Source organism: Emys orbicularis, chromosome 12 (assembly GCF_028017835.1).
Source record: "Emys orbicularis isolate rEmyOrb1 chromosome 12, rEmyOrb1.hap1, whole genome shotgun sequence".
NCBI classification, from domain to species: domain Eukaryota; kingdom Metazoa; phylum Chordata; order Testudines; family Emydidae; genus Emys; species Emys orbicularis.
The window spans coordinates 26,879,618-26,900,515 of record NC_088694.1 but is presented as its reverse complement, the minus strand read 5'-3'; the positions used below and the strand labels follow the sequence as shown (position 1 = coordinate 26,900,515).

Sequence of the window (20,898 nt, the reverse complement as noted above, 5' to 3'; positions counted from 1 at the left end):
AGGGCAAAATTATGTCTAGCTGTAAAGCCAGGAGGGAGGAGCACAAGGACTTCTCACTATCCAAAGTGGAAATTGAAGGCAGGTAGGGGGCAGACAGAGCCCTGCCTCTCTTTGACGTAATGCAGTGGCAATACTCTATTTACACCCCATGGAGCTTTCAGAAGCATTGTGCCTGCCTCTGAGGTTCTATTGTAACTTGCATCCTATCCTAGGTCTTCCTCTACTAGCAACAAAATGCAACAAATATATGAAGCGATCCACTCTAAAATGCAAACAATAAGCATGTTTTCCAAGTCTGAGATTCTTCTGGGAATTTACTGTGTTTCACTAGAAAATCTTTTGCAACCCCAAAACTTTCACCACAGTTAGAGCATGAAATTTTGTTTGTATTCTGACATGTGCCTAATTCAGCAGCAGTTATGTGATTGCAAACTCATTGCAGAACATACAGTATGATTTAACCTAACACTTCCAAACATTTTACTCTGTGAAGGTATTAAACACAGCAATACTGTGAAATTGAAGGCTATTTTGTCTGTGAACCTGTATCACTCCACAGTAAATCATTTCTAAGCTCTTTTCCCCACTCTTCCCTCGCACCCTCTATAATTTGTGACTGATTTTGGTGTTCATGGAAGCACAATTTCTTTTCTCCCCAGGATGGAAGATAAGAACCTCTTCCTTGCTTTATTTCTCTGCTCCATTTTGCTTTCAACTGCCTATTCACACATGATCTTTGAGGAGAACAGAGACACCAATCTGGCAACCAGCAACAAAATGAAACTCCCAGATCTCCCACCCATCTCTATAGTAGGTTAGTAAAATGCTATTTGGTGGCAAGCTGAAGCGCTTTGCAGAAAACAGTGTGGTTATAAATTAAGAGGGTGCATGTTGACATCTGACTACAAAAGGGGTGGGCAAACTTTTTGGGCCGAGGGCCACATCTGAGTGGGGAAATTGTATGCAGGGCTGGGGCAGGGGGTTGGGGTGTGGGAGGGGGTGTGGGAGGGGGTGCAGTGTGCAGGAAGGGGCTCAGGGCAAGGGATTGGGGCAGAGGAGGGGTGTGGAGTGTATGAGGGGGCTCAGGGAAGGGGATCGATGTGCAGGAGGGGTGCGGGGTGCAGCAGGGGGCTCAGGGCAGGGAGTTGGGGTGCAGGAGGGGTGCAAGGTGCAGGCAGGGGACTTAGGGCAGGGAGTTGGGGGGCAGGGTGCAGGAGGGGTTCAGGCTACAGCCTGGCGCCGCTTACCTGAAGCGGCTCCGGGGTGGCAGCAGCGCACACTGGGGCCAGGGCAGGCTCCCTGAATGCCTATCCTGTCCCTGGCCCTGCGCCGCGCCAGGAAGCGCTGCGGCCCCTGGGGGCGGGGGGACAGAGGGCTCCGCATGCGCTGCCCTTGCCAAGCCTCCAGGTACCTCCCCCGAAGCTCCCATTGGCCGCAGTTCCCCATTCCTGGCCAATGGGAGCTGCGGGGGCGGTGCCTGGAGGCAAGGGCAACGAGGTTTGCTACAGGGATTGGTTCCTGGGTTGGTGTTTCTGTGGTGTGGTGTGTAGTTGCTCGTTGCCTACTCTGTCCCCATATCTACTCTGGCGACACCATCAGAGGACCCAACCACATCAGCCACACCATCAAGGGCTCATTCACCTGCACATCCACTAATGTTATATATGCCATCATGTGCCAGCAATGCCCTTCTGCCATGTACATTGGCCAAACCGGACAGTCCCTCCGCAAAAGAATAAATGGACACAAATCGGACATCAGGAATGGTAACATACATAAGCCAGTAAGTGAACACTTCAATCTCCCTGGTCATTCTATTACAGATTTAAAAGTCACTATCATTGAACAAAAAAACTTCAGAAACAGACTTCAAAGAGAAACAGCAGAACTAAAATTCATTTGCAAATTTAACACCATTAATCTGGGCTTGAATAGGGACTGGGAGTGGCTGGCTCATTACAGAAGCAGCTTTTCCTCTCCTGGAATTGACACCTCCTCATCTATTATTGGGAGTGGACTACATCCACCCTGATTGAATTGGCCCTGTCAACACTGGTTCTCCACTTGCGAAGTAACTCCCTGCTCTCCATGTGTCAGTATATAACGCCTGCATCTGTAACTTTCACTCTATGCATCCGAAGAAGTGAGGTTTTTACCCACGAAAGCTTATGCCCAAATAAATCTGTTAGTCTTTAAGGTGCCACCAGACTCCTTGTTGTTTTTGTAGATACAGACTAACACGGCTACCCCCTGATACATAAAACCAAAGTGAGTGCAAATGGGGTGTGAATCATGCTCATTGTTGTTTAATAGCACTTGTCACTCACTCACTTTACACCAGTGTAAATTACTACAGAGGGTGCTGGGCAGTGGAGAATTGGGTCCTCTCAAGTCAGGATTGAGGCACATTGGCAGGGAAGGATCTGGGGGGCTCATCCTGTTGCTGCTGTGCTATACAGAGGAGCAAGCATGTTCTGATTGACACAGCAAAGGGCTGGGAGTCTGGAGCTCAGGATTCTGTTCTGGCTCTGCCACTGACTCCCTCTGTGACCATGAGCAAGTTACCTCACCACTTCCCTGTATGGAAAATGGAACTAATAATGCCTGCCTCAGGATGTATGTTGTGAACCCTAAAGATGATACTTAGAGGGCTGCACATTTCATTGCTCATGTGGTCTGAGCTCAGTGTTATCCCAACTTTTTATGCACAAATGGAGGCCTGGCTGAGCAGGGAGGCTAGCTGGAATTGGAATCGAAAGACCCAGTTGGGGGATCCTAAAGTGGGGGAGCAAGGAGGAGAATGGCTGGAGTGGGGGTGACAAGGGTGCCAGCTGGGGAGGAAAAGGGGGCTGGCTAGAGAGCAAAGGAAAGGGGCCTATCTGGGAGGATCAGGCTAGAGTGGGGGCAAGGGGCCCACCTGGGTTACCTCCTAGCCTATTTAAGCAAAGAAGTGTGTGATCAAGCTGTTGCCTGTGATATGTGTAAGCAACGGCAGAGGGCGCCAGAGAGTTTCATCAGCCTGCAGTACCTATGAAATGTTTGAGCTGCCCAATGAAAGGTACTAAAGATGCATAAGCTGATATTAATTATTAGTATTATTTATACAAAGTCACTAGTCAAATAGAATGCAGCATTCCCAAGGTTCTCAAACTGGCCCCTTTCCATATCACAGCATTTACATACAAAATATCAATTGTAAAGTAATCTGAAGGGCAGGTAATCAAGTGATCATGAATAGTTGCTCCACCTGCTTCTCTCACTTTGCAGGATAGTCAGCTACATAGCTGTATTAGGTTGTGAGATGTGATGAGATGCCAGTGCAAGGTGGCTACATGTATGTATTGTTCCTGTATTTGGGGTTCTAGTCACCCTCCCAGTTGGAATACCAACGTCATCAGTCCAACTGAGAAATACACTGTTGCATGTTTTTCTCTGGGGAGAGCTTAGGTTATTGTCTGTTATTTGGGGAAATTTCTCTCAATCATCAGCTGGTTCTAATACCCAATTTCAATGTTTATGATGAAGCTTCTGCCTTCATTAACTCAGTCCCACTTTCCTGATACAAGCCGTGTAACTTCTGGTTGGATTCACAGGGAGCTGAATGGTACAAATTTGTTACCTATTATTTATGCTCTCCCCTCTATACAGCACAACTCTTCAGTCCTTAGCTCTGTGCTCATATCACCTTACTTTTAAAAACACACAGAAAAAATGGAACATTCCCCAGGCACTTAAATTCAATGGATAGCAGGTGACATCACAATAGGAGGTTGTTGAAACATCAAGGCAAATTGTTTAAAATTATTCCATGGCAATACTGGGTTAAGAAAAATATTTTAACTGGCCTATTGTTCTCAAATCCCAATTCAATTACAGTAGAAAAATTACAAAATAGATTTGATTATGTATGGTCCCCATCAACAAGCAATATCGGGTTTTCATAAATGGCCTGCAGCGATTCTACTTTGGGTATCAAATCACATCTCTCAAGCTAAGCAGGGTTGGACTTGGTTAGTGCTGATTGAATGTGCAATTACTCATCTTATTTGCATGTGCAATTACTGGGACTGCACACAAATTGAATCAATGTGCTCACAAATGACCACCATTTGCATGCAGATTTTGGAATATGTGGATGACATTCTTGATCACCTATATTTTCAATGCAAGGGTTACCTCTCAGACACAGTATACATCCTGACTTTACTAGGACCGTCATATTTTTTCATTTGATGAATTTTTCAGGGTGCCTGACATGTCCCAGATTTTCATTTCATCAGCCAAAACATTCATGATTATTTTCTTATAATTGCAAGATGTAAGTTCCAGACACCCTACATCACTGAATGGAATTTGCTCTGAGCATATGAGGAATAGTCATTCCAGCTGAACACTGATTCAAGTGAAAAGAAAAGTCAAACAGGCATATACGGTATCAGAACTGTTCGTTTTCTCAGAATAAATGTTAATGGCACTTGTTCAGTGTTTCATGATAAACTTATTCAGACACTGGAAAAAATCCTCCACTCAGACAAATATGTCCACATTTGTCATATTTGCTGTTAAATCAGAACAGGCAGTAACAAGACCAGCACATATTTAAAGCAAAATCATGCACTTTTGCCTGTTGTAGAAATATTTTATAACCCTAAAATATGATGTTGTAAAAACACCCAGTATTTTATTTTGAAAATATAACCACTTTAATTAACCTTTGTATTTGTACAAAGCCACAATCTTGATTGGGGTCTTTGGGCACTACAGCGATAGATGTAATAATTAATAATTCATAGATTCATAGATTCTAGGACTGGAAGGGACCTCGAGAGGTCATCGAGTCCAGTCCCCTGCCCGCATGGCAGGACCAAATACTGTCTAGACCATCCCTGATAGACATTTATCTAACCTACTCTTAAATATCTCCAGAGATGGAGATTCCACAACCTCCCTAGGCAATTTATTCCAGTGTTTAACCACCCTGACAGTTAGGAACTTTTTCCTAATGTCCAACCTAGACCTCCCTTGCTGCAGTTTAAGCCCATTGCTTCTTGTTCTATCCTTAGAGGCTAAGGTGAACAAGTTTTCTCCCTCCTCCTCATGACACCCTTTTAGATACCTGAAAACTGCAATCATGTCCCCTCTCAGTCTTCTCTTTTCCAAACTAAACAAACCCAATTCTTTCAGCCTTCCTTCATAGGTCATGTTCTCAAGACCTTTAATCATTCTTGTTGCTCTTCTCTGGACCCTTTCCAATTTCTCCACATCTTTCTTGAAATGCGGGGCCCAGAATCATTCATTGTAATGCTTAAACAGTTTCACCTTCCTCCTTGTGCAATGGCAGTTTATAGTATCACTTCTGAAGCATGGGGTGACTTTAGACCTGTTAGCTTTGTCTGTCATTCAGGCTTGTATCCACTAGGTGGCTCTCATTTTCAAAAGGAGCTCAGAAGGCCTGTTAATCATGCATGGAGTAGTTTATGAATCTGTCAACTCCCAAACAAACTTCCCTTTGTGTATTCCCTGAAGAGAAGCTATGGGAGCATGAATTACAGAAGAGATAACCAGAGCAGAAGTTAGTATCAGCAAGAGATCCAGCTTAAGAGGTTGAAATGGCTGAAGGCAGCAAATGTGTATTAGGCAACATTTAACATTCTTACATTATAAGAACATTGAGGTTGCAAAGCCAGGCACTCATAAATTAGAAAATGCCAGACATAAGATTGCCAGTGCAACCTTAATTTGCCCCCACTCTCCTTGGGCACATTACAGTGTTTACTTACATGATCACATGCTATTTTTTCCACAGGCCCCTGGCCTCATTCAGTGAATGAGTATTTATTCAATGGTTTCAGAGTAGCAGCCGTGTTAGTCTGTATCCGCAAAAATAACAGGAAACTAACTAAAATTTGTTAGTCTCTAAGGTGCCACAAGTAGTCCTGTTATTTATTCAATATATTTTTTTATCATCCCCATTCAGTGTGTGGGCTCACAGCTTATTTAATGCACACAATCCAATCCCGAGCTGAATACAAAATGATTAATTTCCTCCTGGGTGTATCTGTGCTGTTCTTACCATAGTATCTGAGTGCTTCATGGACATCGATGAAATTATCTTCACAGCACCCCTGTGAGGTAAGATGGTATTATTATGCCTCTGATGGGAAATTGAGGCACAGAGCGATTGAAGACAAAATTGTCAGCAGTGCCCACTAATTTTGGTGCCCAGCTTGAGACACTTAGCTTGAATTTCAGAGTGCCAAGCATTTTGACAGTACTTCTTTACGTTCAAAGCACAACTCCAGTTGGGAGTACTCAGCCCTGCTGCAAATCTGGCCCTGGCTGTCTCAAGACGGGAATGTAGAAAATGAGGAACTCACAATTAGTGGCCATCTGGTAAAAGGTTGAGTTAAAAGACTTGCCCACATGACATAGAGGCAGGGATAGAATCCAGTTCTCGGGGGCAGCATTTGACAGCCTGAACCACAAGACCATCCTTTCTGTCTGCAGTTGTCTGCCTCACTCACTACATGCCTTCCCACTTCAGAAAAACAAAACGATACAGGAGTCCTGCAGACAACAGTTTCCTTCACTACAGAGCTCTCATTCATTCCCAGGGCAGGTCAGTTCTGGGCACTGAATAAGGAACATGGCCGGGGTGAAATTAGTGTGTGAGCACATAATTAACAACTATCACAATGCATATGCAGAAGGGGGCCAAATTAATGTTGCATGTGCAAGCGGGGGAATGGTCCCGCTATTCTGGGGAACTTTCCTGGCTTATACACTACCCCAGTGAAGTGGGCTACTGAAAGGATCTGAGTCCTCGCTCCCACTTCCTTTACCCACAGGCCTGCCTGACCTCAAGGGCTCCTCTTCCACTCTCCTGTGTGGCAGAGTCTTGGTAACCCCAACAAGGCGCGCCCAGGATTCCTGGGGGGCTCAACCCCCAACCTTGTCATGGTCACTTAGGGCAGGGGCTAGGGCGTCCCCACTCTGGGGTGCTCTCTCTACACTGGATGATTGACCCACTGATCATTACATACAGTTCAAAGCAAATACAATTTATTAAACAGCAATCAATTTAAAAAAATAAGGAAAAAACAGGAAAGGTTAAAGGAAAACCCATCACCCCGCTCTCTGGCACAGGGGCATAACAACCAGCATCTCTGGAATGTAAGTGAAGTTCAGTCTGTTCCTCACATGTCCCAGGCCTCCTTCTCAGGCCCTGGCTGTGCTGCAGGGATGCTGCGGGTCAGACACTTGCTCTGGCGGTGGCCACATGCCCTCAGGCTCTAGGTGGCAGGACCCTTCTTCCCAGTGTCGCCTCCGCCCCATCAGGGTTACGATCCCCCTCCAAGTCTGGCCTGCAAAGCCTCTTGGCTGCAGGCATCTCCCTGTGCTGGGCCCACTGTGCTGGGCCTGCTGCCCAGGTCCCCCTCGCTCTCCCCAGCTGTTCACCGCACCCGGCTCCGGACTGCTCCAACCTCAGCTCCAACTCCACTCTGCCTCAGCACGGCTGCTGCTGCTGCTCTACCTCCAGCTCTCTGGGTTACGTCTCTGGCCCCTCTGGCTCTGGTTGCTGCAGCTCTGCTCCCAGCACAGGTCTGCTCTGTGGAATTTGACTCTGCTCCCAGCTCTGACCTGCTCCCTGGGCTGCATTTCTGGCCCCTCTGGACAGAAGCGGGAGGTTTGTATAATTTTTGGTGGTGCCCAGAATGGCTCCAAGTCTCGCTTCCCCCCCCCGCCACCTGCCTAAGGCTCTGGGGGGGAGTTTGGGTGTGGGAGGGGGTTTGGGGTGCAGGCTCTGGGAGGGAGATTGGGTGTGGGAGGGAATTTGGGTGCTGGGTGTGGGCTCTGGGCTGGGGCAGGGGGTTGGGGTGCAGGAGGGGGTGTGGGCTCTGGGAGGAAGATTGTGTGCAGGAGGGGGTTTGGAGTGCGGGCTCTGGGAGGGAGATTGGGTGCGGGCTCTGGGCTGGGGCGGGGGGGTTGGAGTTCAGGAGGGGGTGCAGGGTGCAAGCTCTGGGAGGGAGTTTGGGTGCAGGAGGGGGTTTGGGGTGTGGGCTCTGGGCTGGGGCAGGGAGTTGGGGTGTGCGAGGGGGTAAGGGGTGCGGGCTCTGGGAGGGAGTTTGGGTGCGGGGTACGGGCTCTGGGCTGCGGGTTGGGGTGCAGGAGGGGCTGAGGGGGGGTGCGGTGCTTACCTCGGGCAGCTCCCAAAAGTAGGGTTACCATACGTCCGGATTTTCCCGGACATGTCCGGCTTTTTGGTCCTCAAATCCCCGTCCGGGAGGAAATTCCAAAAAGCCGGGCATGTCCGGGAAAATAGGGAGGGGTCATGGGGCTTGGATCCGGGCTGGAGCCGCTGGGGTTGGAGCCGGAGCCACTGGGGCCGGCGGTGCTCGGCCGGCGCCGCTCGGCCAGGGCCGGGCCGGAGCCGCTCGGCCGGAACCGGGACCCGAGCTGAGCCGGGCTGGAGCCGCTGGGACTGGGGCTGGGGGTGCTCGGCCGGCACCGCTCGCCCAGGTGCTCCAGGGCCCGAGCCGAGCTGGAGTCGCCGGGGCCGGGGCGGGCTGGAACCACTCGGCCAGAACCGGGGCCGGTGCCCCAGGGCCCGAGCCGAGCCGGGCCCACCGGGGCCAGATCCGCTTGGCCGGAGGGGCCGGACTGGGCCGTGCCTCCTCGCGCCCCACCGCCCCAGCCCCAGCTTACCTGCTGCCTGCCTGTTTCAGGCTTCCCGCGAACATTTGATTCACAGGAAGCAGGGGAGGGGGAGGAGCAGGGGGCGGAGCGTTTAGGGGAGGGGGCGGAGTTGGGGCAGGGACTTTGGGGAAGGGGTGGAGTTGGGGTGGGGCCGGGGCCGGGGCCCCGTGGAGTGTCCTCTTTTTGTTTTTTTAAAATATGGTAACCCTACCAAAAGCGACCTGCACACTTCTATGGCAGCGGGTCCTAGGTGGGGGGTGCTGGGGGGTCTCCGCGCGCCGCTGCCCCCAGGCACCACCCCTGCAGCTCCCACTGGCCACAGTTCCTGGCCAATGGGAGCTGCGGAGTCGGGGTGGGGGCAGCGCACAGAGACACACACCCCCAGGGCCACAGGGACATGCCACTCGCTTCTGGGAGTGGCGTGGAGCGAGGTTGGGCAGGAAGCTGCCTTAGCCCCAGGCGGTGGCTGGGGGGGAGACCCGGTCCCAAACAATGGTGGAGCTGGGCTCTCGGGTCCTGAATATTCCTGGAGCATGGGCACCACGGGCCCATATAACTCACCGCCCCTGCTTCTGGATCTGGCACAGCTCTAGCCTCTGCTCCCCAGCTCAGCTTGGGCCCCTGCTTTCTCCTTACCTTGGCCCCACTCTGTCTGACCCAGACAATTCCAGCTCACATGGAAGACGGGACCCTCCCTGGCCTCTTGACTCCCTGATTAGCCTGCCCACCCTGTCAATCAGGCTGACCTGGAGCATTGGCCTCTCCCCATTGTTCCTGGGGACTGTCAGTCTCAGGGTCCTGATTTCCCTTCCCTCCCCCTTCCCCTTCCTTTTGGTACTGGGAGCTAGCCAACCAAAACTGCTTTTACAACAAGCTGCATGTCACACCTGATGGAGACACCGCCACCACCCCACAGAGCACTGTGGATTCCTCCAAGGAGCCCAAGACACAGATCCCTGCTGTGGAAAATGAGGAGAAAGAGGAAGGTGGTGGACATGTGACGGAGGATCCGGCTATGCGACAAGCCAGGACCTGTTCGAGGCTCCACCTCAGAGTAGCCAGTCCTGGCAGCCAAGCACGGGCAAGCCCAATGAAGGGGCAGGAATCTCGGGGAAATGCGTGAATGCATTTTCTGCTACAATGTTTAAATGTACAGATGGCACCTGACTCCAGCTTACCAGGACACAGGTATCAACTTTTCATTAATTTACTTGTACTAGAAGAGGTAGCGGTAAAACAGACAGAAGTAGAGTTGATATCTGCTTTTCATTCCCCTGTAGGAGTAGTCCGGGGGGTGAGAGGGGGATGTGGAGCAATTTGTTTGTGTACATAGGGATGTCCCTTGAATCCTCCTAAGAGACCTCAATGAAACTTTCAAGGAGATACTCTGCAATCCTCTCATGAAGGCTTCTAAGAGGGAAGCTTTATTTCTTCCTTGGCAGTAGGACACTTTCCCACACCAGTCCATGGTGACTTCAGCAGGCACCATTGCAGAACACAGGCTAGTGGCATATGGGCCCAGGTGGGACACCAGCAGCAGCTGTGTTCTCTGTGCCTATGTTACCCTCAGGAGGGAGATACTAGCTAAAATCAACACTGCCTGTGGGAAATGGTGCCAGTGCTCAGTGCCAGTGCCCTGCACTTGTACCCACAGAAACTGAGATTTCATGCAGGCAAACAATTCCTTCCTCATTCCCCCCATGGCCCTACTGGGCCATACATACCATGGCTGGGCTGTGCAGACGTGCTCCAAGGCTGAAGGGTCAATAAGCAAGTCTTGTTTAAAACTTTAGGGGAGCAAGGGATGGGAGTTCTGAAACTTAACTTTAGCTTTCTGTTGTGACTATAAACACAATGATACCTCTGTGTGTTTTATTGGCAGCTGCTGCCATTGCGGCCTCAAGGGATTCCCCCCTCCCCACCCATGGAATGCCTGACCATGATACAGAGGAGTAAGAAGAGGACCCAGGCAAGATATGTTCTCAGAGATCCTGCAAGCCAATGCTGCATCAGACCATGAACAGAGGGCCTGGAGGATGAATATTTCAGACACTATGGAGAAGGAAAGAGCGAAGAGGAGACAGGCCCAGGAGTCCCAGCAGGAAAAGGAGAAGGAGATGCACCAGGACATAATGGGGCTTCTCCAGCAGCAAACACAGATGTTACAGACTTTTGTTGACCCGCAAGTTCTGTAAGCACAGGCTCCCCTCCCTTTGCAGTCAACCAATAATTCTGCCATAGCATCTCCCTACACCCCCTAATATTCTTCATGGCTGCATCTGTACCCCTACTACTGCACTCTGGGCAACAGTAAGGACAATCACAATTTCACATACATGCAGGGCCGGCTCCAGGGTTTTGGCCGCCCCAAGCAGCCAAACCAAACCAAAAAAAAAAAAAAAAAGCTGCGATCGCGATCTGCGGCGGCAATTCGGCGGGAGGTCCTTCGCTCCGAGCAGGAGTGAGGGACCGTCCGCCAAATTGCCGCCGAACAGCTGGACGTGCCGCCCCTCTCCGAAGTGGCCGCCCCAAGCACCTGCTTGGTAAGCTGGTGCCTGGAGCCAGCCCTGCATACATGGCCTGTGAGAGCCACGGTTGCTGTGCCTGTAGCATAAATGGACTGAAATTGACATGAATGTTCTTTCCCTTGTTAAGTTCTGTTCTTATTTATTAATAAATAAATAATTTATTTGAGAAGTTTTTATTACATTTTCTTTTAAATTGCACATATTTTTGCATTGCTTTTGGTACTCGATAAAATTCTATTTTTTGGAAATTAATTCATCATCATTACTACACCCCATATGCTGCACAATGCCTAACAGTACTGAAAGCAACTATTAGTTATTGTACAGGGCAAGAGAACTCATAGGGCCAGTGACATACAGTGTAATAATTATGAATGTTCAGCAAGTATCACAACACTAATAGCTGCATTAACAGACAGTGTTATATTCATCAATGTACACCAAGCACCACACAATTCCTGAGAGGCCCCCAGACTTCAGAGCCAGGTAGAATACAATCCACCACACCACATTACTGTTGGTTGACTCTTAAAATGCTCTTCCCTAAGCCACATAACTTCACACTGAGCTCTTCTAATGGACCTTGTGTCTGGCTGTTCAAAGTCAGCAGACAGCCACCCCACCTCTGCCTTCCACACCGGAGGCAACTTGTCCCCCTTTGCCTCACAGATATTATGCAAGATACAACAGGCAGCTATAGCCATTGGGATATTTTTCTCACTGAGATCCAATCTTGTCAGTAAACACCACCAGCGGCCCTTCAAGCTACTGAAAGCACATTCAACTGTCATTGAATGTTTCCTCGGTGCTGTCGAGCTGGCCCCTGTATGACTTCATGAGCTTGGGGAGCAAGGGATAGGCTACATCTGCCCAGAATCACTACGGGCATTTCAACATCACCAATGGTAATCCGCCAGTCTGGAAGGAATGTCCCGGCTTGCACTGTTCTGAACAGTCCCATTTTCTTAAAAATGCAAGTGACATGCACCTTCTGTGACCAGCTCACACTGATATCGGGGAAGCTTCCCAGTGATCCAACAATGGTTGCATAACCATAGAAAAGTCACACTTTCTGTTGACAGGCAAGGTGGATTGAGGCCAAAATAGGGATGTGCATGCAAGCCATCTATCACACTGCTGCTGTTTGGGAACCCCATTGCTGCAAATCCATGCTCTGTGTCCTGCACATTACTGAGAGTCACAATCCCGCGTAGCAGGAGATGCTTAATGGCCTGCAGACATGCATGACAACAGACCCCACTGTGGATTTTCAAACTCCAAAATGATTTCCCTCTGACCAGTAGCAATCCAGTGTTGCCATTCCATTCTGTGCGGTCAGAGTAGCTCTCATCCTGGTGACCTTGTGCTGAAGGGTTGGGGCGAGCTTGACACACAGATCCAGGAATGTGGCCCTTCTCATCCAAAAATTCTTGCAGCCACTGCTCATCATCACAAACTTGCATTACAATGCGATCCCACCAGGCAGTTCTCATTTCGCAGGCCCAGGCATGGCACTCTACCACCTGCAGCTGCTCCATGACCACCACTGACAACCTGGAACAGCAATCTGTCCTCCGCAAAATGATCATGTTCCCCAGTTATGTTCCCCATCGCTGTGGTTCTCTTCTTGCGGCTCTGCACGTACTGGGGGCTCATTCACCCTGTGTTTGCAGTGCTCATGACAATAGTGCAGAGCTGTGCAGGATCCAAGCTTCAGTCAGAAATGGTTGCCAGCAAAAATGTCATGCAGGTTTGTGGGACTTTTAAAAAAGGTGCAAAAATTATGGGCTATGGATGGCATTATGGGATGGAGAAAGTGCATGATGGGGACTTGACCCCTAGCTGTCAATCACCCTTGTATGCCTAGTTTCTGTCCCACCATGCACTGCAAAAATTTCCCAAAAGACAGTGCACCAAACGATGGCGAGTTGCACACTGGGATACATAGCCATGGTGCACCGCACTATTCATTGACAAACACACTTGGTGAGTACATGCTGCACTGACATAACCGGCCAGATATGCATGCACACAAGCGATATACTGTCTGGCACCGTATGCTGATATAACTTGTGTCGATCACAGTTTGTAGTATAGACATGGCCTCAGACTCACTATGTTTATATAAGGATGGCTCCTACAGAAGGGCTTCCTGAGTTTACAAACACTGTGCTCCGAGAAGATAAGTTAGTGAAGCTACTTTATTTCTTATCAGTAAAGACATCAGCACAAAAACAGTGTTCTATATCTAAATTAAACAATCACATATGCTTCACAGTAAATACACACTTAACTCCATGCTATGTTTTATTTTCTCTTTGAAGAATTAACCAAAACATCCCGGAAAGTAAGCAGGAAAGAGGCAGAGAAGAAGAAAGAATCCAAGGTGCGTGACTGTTCTCTTAACGCTGTAAGCTTATTACGGCAGAAGTAATAACTCCGTACTTTTCCTCATTGTATGCTTTTGGTAGATTTCCAGGGCTCCTGCCAGTACTAAATAAAGTCAATTCAGTAATTGTACAAAACAACTAGTACAATTCTAAGTAAATTAAATAAATGCAAAAAGACAACACAGAATAAAGGAGAAGTGTTAATATATTATTTCATAACTTTTCAGCGTTTTTAGAGAAAAATATTGTGCAGTTAGCACAAGTCTAGAGAAATTAAATCATGGCACAAAAGCTACAAAATATTAACAGAGAGAGAAAATGTAAACTTACAGTTAATTACGTGTGTGTGGTGCACAGTTGTTCTGCAGCCCCCTTTTCGAGATGTCCAAGAAAGCTTAAAAATATATATATATAAAAGAAAAAAGGCAGAGAAAAGACAAAAGCAGCTTACCAGACCAATCATCACAAGTCAAAAGGCAGAAAGCCTGGTTCTGGGAGCTTTTAACGAACGCTGATTGGTTGAGCCAATCAGAAGGTCGTTACCAACCACATGACCTTTTGTGGAATCATATGAATCTTAAACTAAATCATGTTTTCCTGAGCCAATCTGAAGGGTTTTCTAACCCCATTTTATGGAATTATACATTGCAGCACATTACTGTATAATACTGGTATTGTTAAAACACCATCCGAAGAAGCATGCATGTAGATTTCTTTATCAAAATTTTTACAAAACCTATGTAAATTTAACAGTTAGCCTTATTTATTTATTTCATTTCTGGACCAGGAATCAAACTTCCTTTTTCTACACAATTCCTTTAGCATTTGTCTTTAAAAACTGGTAGACACACCCAGGCCTGACGACAGGGGAGGAGAGGGGATGACGACGACAAAGGGGGCAATTGCCCAGGGGCCCAGGCGATTTAAAAGGGCTCGGGTGCCCCTGGGCCCTTTTAAATCGCCCAGGTGGGCCGCAGGGCTCCTAGGCATGCACAGGGTGGTACTGGCAGCGGCGGACATGTGAAAGCCGTGGCGGTGCCAGAAGAGCACACCCAGCAGGCCCATTGATTGTTCTGCCCTGGGGCCCGGAATTGCTGTTGGCGGGCCTGGACACACCCTAACGGAGTTATATGCCTAACCTTTATTCCAATTTCCTTTATTCCATTTATAAAAGCAATGTATGTCTTCATCATTTTTTATATTAATTGTAAATTAGCATCAATTGGCTTAAGCTGTATAAGAGGATTGTTAATTTTAGTAAAGCTTTGTCTAAGTGAATTGCATAGCATTCAAAAAAACAGATGAACAAAATCTTCTCAATAATGTTTAGTGTATATTTCTTTCCTTTATTAGATGTTAAACTTTACACCAGTTTGATAAAGAAATGTACATGCATGCTCCTTTTGATAGGTATTATAGCTTTAATTTACATTTTAATACGCTTCCTTGTATATTTCCACAAAAGGCCAGGGTTAGAAACTAACTGGAAAAAAATGCATATTTTCCTCTAAAAATTAGAAAGGCATGAAATCTATATTTATTCACTTATTTTTAATGATTCCTAAAGGGTAAATTAATTAAAACGGTTTAAAAAAAAACTCTTTTTAAAAAAAGGAGCTGAATGGTGCCATAAAGGTATGTGTCCCAAAATGAAACCAAGAAGCGCTGGAAACTTAAGAAAGAGTAGGAGAGACTTCCAGAGCCACATGACCAACTCATTGGATAAAAAGCGGGTAGGACAAAAGGAAGGGCAGTCAGTCTAATACAGGGGTCTAATTGGCACAATATAGCAGTGGAGGGAATTTCATGGAAATCTGTCAAAAAATCCATGATAAGGAAAGGTATAGGGCTATCACTACTCATGGCTAAATGCTTTAACAGGAACCTGTGTTTGAATAACCCCTGCATCAGAAGCATGTTTCAGCTGTTCTTACAGCCTGTGGTAAAACGTAAATGATATTTATTTTAATGACAAGAATAAGATTTTAGCCAATCCCTTATCCCAGCCCAGAAATCTCATACCTCTCCTCACACAAACGACCCCCAAATCCTGGCTGCTGTAACCCAAATGTTCAGTGGCTCCATTAAGGTGCCTCCAAAATTAGCAAGTGCTTCTCACAGCTAGCCACTGACCAAAAATAGGATCTTGGACCAGAACCCCTCAGAGTTTTGTGGGATGGGATCACATTCAAATACTCGGATTTGAATCAGCCATAATCATATTGGCTTCTGGACAGATACAAAAAAAGTTCTGAGTTGGCCAAAATCTTGCAGGACTTTTTCTCCCAGAGGTGGAAGTTCTGAAGCCTTCAAGTTAGGGCTGTCAAGCAATTAAAAAATGTATCACGATTAATTGTACGGTTAAAAAAAATAATTATGATTAATCACGCTGTTAAATAATAATAGAACACCATTTATTTAAATATTTTTGGATGTTTTCTACATTTTCAAATAGATTGATTTCAATTACAACACAGAATACAAAGTGTACAGTGCTCACTTTATATTTATTTTTGATTACAAGTATTTGCACTGTAAAAACCAAAAGAAATAGTATTTTTCAATTCATCTAATACAAGTACTGTAGTGCAATATCTTTATCATGTAAGTTGAACTTACAAATATAGAATTATGTACCAAAAAAAAACTGCGTTCAAAAATAAAACAATGTAAAACTTTAGAGCCTACAAGTCCACTTAGTCCTATTCCTTGCTCAGCCAATTGCTCAGACAAACAAGTTTGGTTACAATTTGCAGGAGATAATGCTGCCCGCTTTTTGTTTACAATGTCACCTGAAAGTGAGAACAGGCGTTTGCATGGCACTATTGTAGCCAGCATTGCAAGATATTTATGTGCCAGATGCGCTAAAGATTCATATGTCCCTTCATGCTTCAACCACTATTCCAGAGGACATGCGTCCATGCTGATGACGGGTTCTGCTCGATAATGATCCAAAGCAGTACAGTCCGACGCATGTTCATTTTCATCATCTGAGTCAGATGCCACCAGCAGAAGGTTAATTTTCTTTTTTGGTGGTTCAGGTTCTGTATTTTCCGCATCGGAGTGTTGCTCTTTTAAGACTTCTGAAAGCATGCTCCACACCTTGTCCCTCTCAGATTTTGGAAGGCACTTCAGATTCTTAAACCTTGGGTTGAATGCTGTAGCTATCTTTAGAACTCTCACATTGGTACCGTCTTTGTGTTTTGTCAAATCTGCTGTGAAAGTGTTCTTAAAACGTACGTGTGCTGGGTCATCATCCGAAATTGCTATAACATGAAATATATGGCAGAATGCGGGTAAAACAGAACAGGAGACATACAATTCTCCCCCAAGGAGTTCATTCCCAAGTTTAATTAATGCATTATTTTTTTAACGAGCACCATCAGCATGGAAGCATGTCCTCTGAAATGGTGGCTGAAGCATGAATGGGCACACAAATGTTTGGCATATCTGGCACGTAACTTCCAATGCCGGCTACAAAAGTGCCATGCAAACGCCTCTTTCACTTTCAGGTGACATTGTAAATAAGAAGCAGTCAGCAGTATCTCCCGTAAATGTAAACAAACTTGTTTGTCTTAGCAATTGGCTGAACAAGAAGTAGGACTAAGTGGACTTGTAGGGTCTGAAGTTTTACATTGTTTTGTTTTTGAGGGCAGTTATGTAACAAAAAAAATCTTACATTTGTAAGTTACATTTTCATGATAAAGAGATTGCACTACAGTATTTGTATGAGTGAACTGAAAAATACTATTTCTTTTGTTTATCATTTTACAGTGCAAATATTTGAAATAAAAAATAATATAAAGTAAGCACTGTATACTTTGTATTCTGTGTTGTAATAGAAATCAATATATTTGAAAATGTAGAAAAACATCCAAAAATACTGAATACATTTAAATTTGTATTCTATTGTTTAACAGCGTGATTAATCGTGATTAATTTTTTTGAGTTAATCGCATGCGTTTACTGCTATTAATCGACAGCCCTACCTCAGATCCTAAACTAAACCCTAACTCTGATATAATCTCCAACTGTGAACCATAGCCTAACACTAATCCAGATTGGAATAGCTCCTCCTTGGCCTATCTCTGCCAACAGCCAATTAGCATGTGTAAACTTAGTTCTGTGCCTGCACTGATGTGCCCAAAGGTTTTCAGCGAGGTATAAAATTCACATCCAAAATTAGAGCCATATCCTGAGACAAGCTGCCACTTAGTCCAGGGCATGTGCTCAGCATCTCTCAAGATCAGGCCCTTACAAAGGATTTTTTTTAATGAAAAATGCATGGGAGAGGATGTTAGCTATTAGGATATTAACAATAAACAGGCTAGTGAACCTTTGGCTCTCCTCTGGAAGGAATCAGAAATGCACAGCTGCGTATGATAGCCCCTATACTGCTAACAGTTCGAGGGTATTTATCTTTCACTTAGGGCTCAAGGAACTTTTTACTTTCATAACTGACGCAGCAAGCCAATTAAGCAGTGGCTCAAACCACTCACAGGTTAAAGTTAATGTTGAGACTACAGCTCTGTTGCCAATTAAGGTAGCCTGCCCAAATTACAAGTGATTAGGAATTAAGCTCTGCCCCACAACATAAAGCATTCAGTAAATTTGAGACTGTCAAAACTTGTTAATTTCAACTAGCAAACAAGAATGTAGATAAAAATAGCATGGTTTCAATATACAACTCCTAATCCATAAAATACATAGGGATGTATTCTTTCAGCCAGCAAGGTTGTTTAACCTAGGGCTGGTTTAGATATTTAGGGAACTATTCGAGAGGTGTCATTCTCCGATAAATTCTGTGCAGTCATTGCACACATGCTCTCGCACATGCGTGTGCACACACACTCGCCACCTAGAGTGAAAAAAGCAAGTGCGAGAATGCCGAAGGAGAGGCGTCTCAGGCAGCTCGTCCGTGGTTGAAAAGATTAGCCAGTGGTTTTCTCATCGCAGCTGATTAACGTTGATGGACTTGCTGCTTGGCTAGAGGTTCCTTGCTTGTAAATGTCAAGTCTTAAATGTTGGACATTGCTGGATACGTACACCTCAGTGGTAGCCAGGAGCAGGGTAGAGAAAGGACAGGACTCATTAGCAGGCATGATGGCTTTTCGTGGCATAGAGGCCCTCAGCCAGAATGAAGCTAGGGTATTTGCTTTTCCTTCTGTTTTTGTGGGTAGTGGTCTGCCTGGTCCCTCCCCCTTGGAACTTCTCCTCAGGAGCTTGTTGGTGAATTCTTGTGATTTAACTCTGTCAGTTAAGTCTTTTTCCTCCTAAAAATCATAATTTGGGGAGTTCCATTTTCATATGCAGCTCCATTTGCCTTCCAGAGTCAGAGCCGTCCCTTGGGTACCATGAATCGAGGCGATCGCCCCAGGCCCCATGCTTCAGGGCGCCCCACGCTTTGATAAAATCGTGAGGAGGCGGGCAGGGAAGTGAGGTGGGCGGGCGAGCATGGTAAAGAGGCGAACAGGGAGGCGAGTGGCAGGCAGGCAGGCGGGCGGGGGGAGGTGAGGAGGAGCCCCCCCTACCAGACCTCTCCCTCCTTCCCCCCAGCACCTCCTGCCCACCAGCAGACCCCGCCAATCAGCACCTCCCCGTCCCTCTCAGCGCCTAACGCCTGCCACGGATCAGATGTTTTGCGGTGTCAGGAGCCGCTGGGGGGGAGGGGAGAGGAACGAGGGCGCAGTGCGCTCGGGGGAGGGGGCAGAACTGGGAGGGGAAGAGGCAGGGCAGGGGCGGGAAGAGGCGGGGTGGGGGCAGGTGTGGAGCGGGGGTGGGAAGAAGCAGGGTGGGGGTTGGACCTTACGGGAAGAGGTGGAGTGGGGGCAGGGCCTAGGCGGGGACGGGGCCTAGGTAGAGCCGGCAGGAGCATTCCCCCCACCCCCCGGCAGATTAGAAACTTGGTGCTTATGTCCAGGGCCCTGCACCCCCTTAGGGACACCCCTGCCAGAGTAAATAGGATTTAAGCTCCTAAATTACTTAGGCGCTTCTGAAAATTTTACCCTCAGTCTTAGCCCTCTGAAAAAAATTGAGGGTTAATAATGGGAATGCCGCTCGTTATGTACCTGGAGCTTTGGGGTCCCAGGTGCCTCCCCCTTTTGCACGCTGGGACAGAAAGATTCTGCTTGTATTGACTCATAGACAAGAGGAGCTGTATTTGCAAAATATCTCCACAAGTAGGCTAGAAGATTTGCAAGAGATTTTGTTTGCTCACCTAAAAACTTGCATTTGTTATTGCAAATAGGGGTTTCCATGCAGGAATTGGGAGCACACTTGACTAGCAGTTTGCACATGCCTACATGCAGGGTGGTGGCTGTTTTTTTTACCCTGCTATTACGGAATAATTTTAGAAGACTAAAAATATGGCCCTAAAAATTGACAAACTCTCTTAGGGGGCAGTTAGACTTGTGCTTAAAGCACTAGTGTGGGGGCCAGAAAACCTGAGTTCTATTCCCAGGTTTCACTTCACCTCTCTGTGACTCAGTTTCTTTGTTTATAAAACAGGGCTGATATCAACTTTGCAGAGGTGTTGTGAGGTTTGAAACATGTTCTCAGATCTTCACATAAAAAGACATTGTAGATGGGCAAAGTATTATGAGCGACGCTCAGATCATCTGGTCCATTGCTTTGCCAATGCAGTATAGCAGTACATTCTTCAGGGCCCTGTCCAGTCCTGTTTTAAATGACTCGGGATATTGGGCTTGGAGCTTCCACTAATTCTTCTGAGAGGCTATGCTAATGTCCAATATTGGCCACACCATTAGGTATTTGCTCCTGATCTCAAACCAACATTTCTCTTGGTCAAGTCCTGTATTGATGCTTTATTCATGATCTGGGATTGCTGTAGAGTTAATAAAAGTTTTCATTTCTGTCTTGCAGAGAAAGACCCAGAAAAGAAAATCCCGCAGGCCCAGGCCCACACTCCCAGCTAATTGTGTGGCTACTTGGAAAAACTGCAAGCCACCCTCTCCCCCGTGCTGTGATGTCTGCACCTTCTGCCACTGCCGGCTTTTTCAGACTGTCTGCTACTGCCGAGTAGGAAACCCAAACTGCTAAACCCACACCAGGAAGGCAGTGCTGGAACTCTGTCATTAACTGCTCCAGAGTTTGTTTCAACCTGTTTTTCTCGTGTGTATTGCAAGCGAAGTATAGAGTCTTTGAAGCTTTCTCGCTGGCTTTGTGTTCCCCAGACCTGAATGAACGCTGGGGTTTACCTCATGGAACAAGCACTATGGCCCACAAGTCAATCATTACAGGGAGTGTGAGGGAGGGGGGATGGA

At 46.8% G+C, this 20,898-nt stretch overlaps 1 protein-coding gene across 1 annotated transcript; it reads left to right on the top strand.

The window, feature by feature from the left end:
- The first annotated feature begins 645 nt into the window (after positions 1 to 645).
- On the top strand, positions 646 to 20,674 carry ASIP (agouti signaling protein). Its single transcript, XM_065414853.1, has 3 exons — positions 646 to 814; positions 13,550 to 13,611; positions 20,498 to 20,674. The coding sequence occupies exons 1-3, from the start codon at positions 661 to 663 to the stop codon at positions 20,672 to 20,674; spliced, it is 393 nt and encodes a 130-aa protein (XP_065270925.1). The 5' UTR covers positions 646 to 660.
- The last annotated feature ends 224 nt before the right edge of the window (positions 20,675 to 20,898 follow it).